Source organism: Rhincodon typus, unplaced genomic scaffold (genome assembly GCF_021869965.1).
Source record: "Rhincodon typus isolate 14 unplaced genomic scaffold, sRhiTyp1.1 hic_rhity00000778, whole genome shotgun sequence".
In the NCBI taxonomy this organism is placed as follows: Eukaryota; Metazoa; Chordata; class Chondrichthyes; order Orectolobiformes; family Rhincodontidae; genus Rhincodon; species Rhincodon typus.
Genome location: NW_025966416.1, coordinates 31,607 through 32,395, shown reverse-complemented (window position 1 = coordinate 32,395; position 789 = coordinate 31,607). Strand labels below are relative to the sequence as shown.

At 68.3% G+C, this 789-nt stretch overlaps 1 protein-coding gene across 1 annotated transcript in view; it reads right to left on the bottom strand.

Moving 5' to 3' along the window:
* The window catches only part of LOC125481071 (zinc finger protein 362-like), a 5,295-nt gene that overhangs the window by 3,280 nt on the left and 1,226 nt on the right, over positions 1 to 789 (bottom strand). The window contains exon 2 of the mRNA XM_048592192.1: positions 156 to 471. Within this exon, the coding sequence (XP_048448149.1) occupies positions 156 to 471 (316 nt within the window). The remainder of the gene's footprint in view (positions 1 to 155; positions 472 to 789) is intronic.

The window sequence follows — 789 nt, the reverse complement described above, 5'->3', positions numbered from 1 at the left end:
CCTCCGCTCTCCGACAGGGCCTGCTCCCTCACTCTGTGACAGAGCCCCCCTCTCCCTCACCCTCCGACAGTGGCCCGCTCCCTCACTCTCCGACAGAGCCCGCTCCCCTCGCCCTCCGACAGCGCCCCGCTCCCTCGCCCTCCGACAGCGCCCACCTGTACGCTTTCCCGTCCTTGCCCCCCTCGTCGTCATTCGGCACCGCGTAGGGGTCCTCCGCGTCGCTGAGCGCCGCCTCGCTGGGCCGCCCCTTGCGTTTCTTGCCTCCCACTGCCTTGGCCTGGGCCTGGGCCTGCTGGCCCTGGGCCTCCTCGGCAGACCCCTTCTTCTCTGCGCCCGACAGCGCCGGCGCCAGCCCCGACACGATCATGGCCGGCGCCCCCGCCAGCGAGAAAGTCGGGGGCGCGTGGGCCAAGGGGCTGAGGCCCCCGCTCGACGAAGAGAGGCTGGAGCTCGGCGACGTGATGACCAGGCCTGAGGGGGCGAGGGAGGCAAAAAAATTAGGAAAGGCTGAAGCGGGGCCAAGAAATAAAAACAAAAATGCTAACCCTATCGCCTCGCCCCTCTCGGACGAGCGGACTAGGTCCCAGGCTTTACTCCTGCCTCTCCTACCGCTCAAGCCCCGTTTGCTGGAGGCAGCCAACAGCGCTCCGTTCTCGGCCTAGCGCCCGGCTTCCCCCTCGACTCGCACCCCCTCCCCCGCTGACAACACCTCTAAGCCCCAACCCCAGGACCATTGGGACAGCGTCTGGGAGCGGAGTAGGCCTCAGGCTCCGTTCTCGGCCTAGTGCC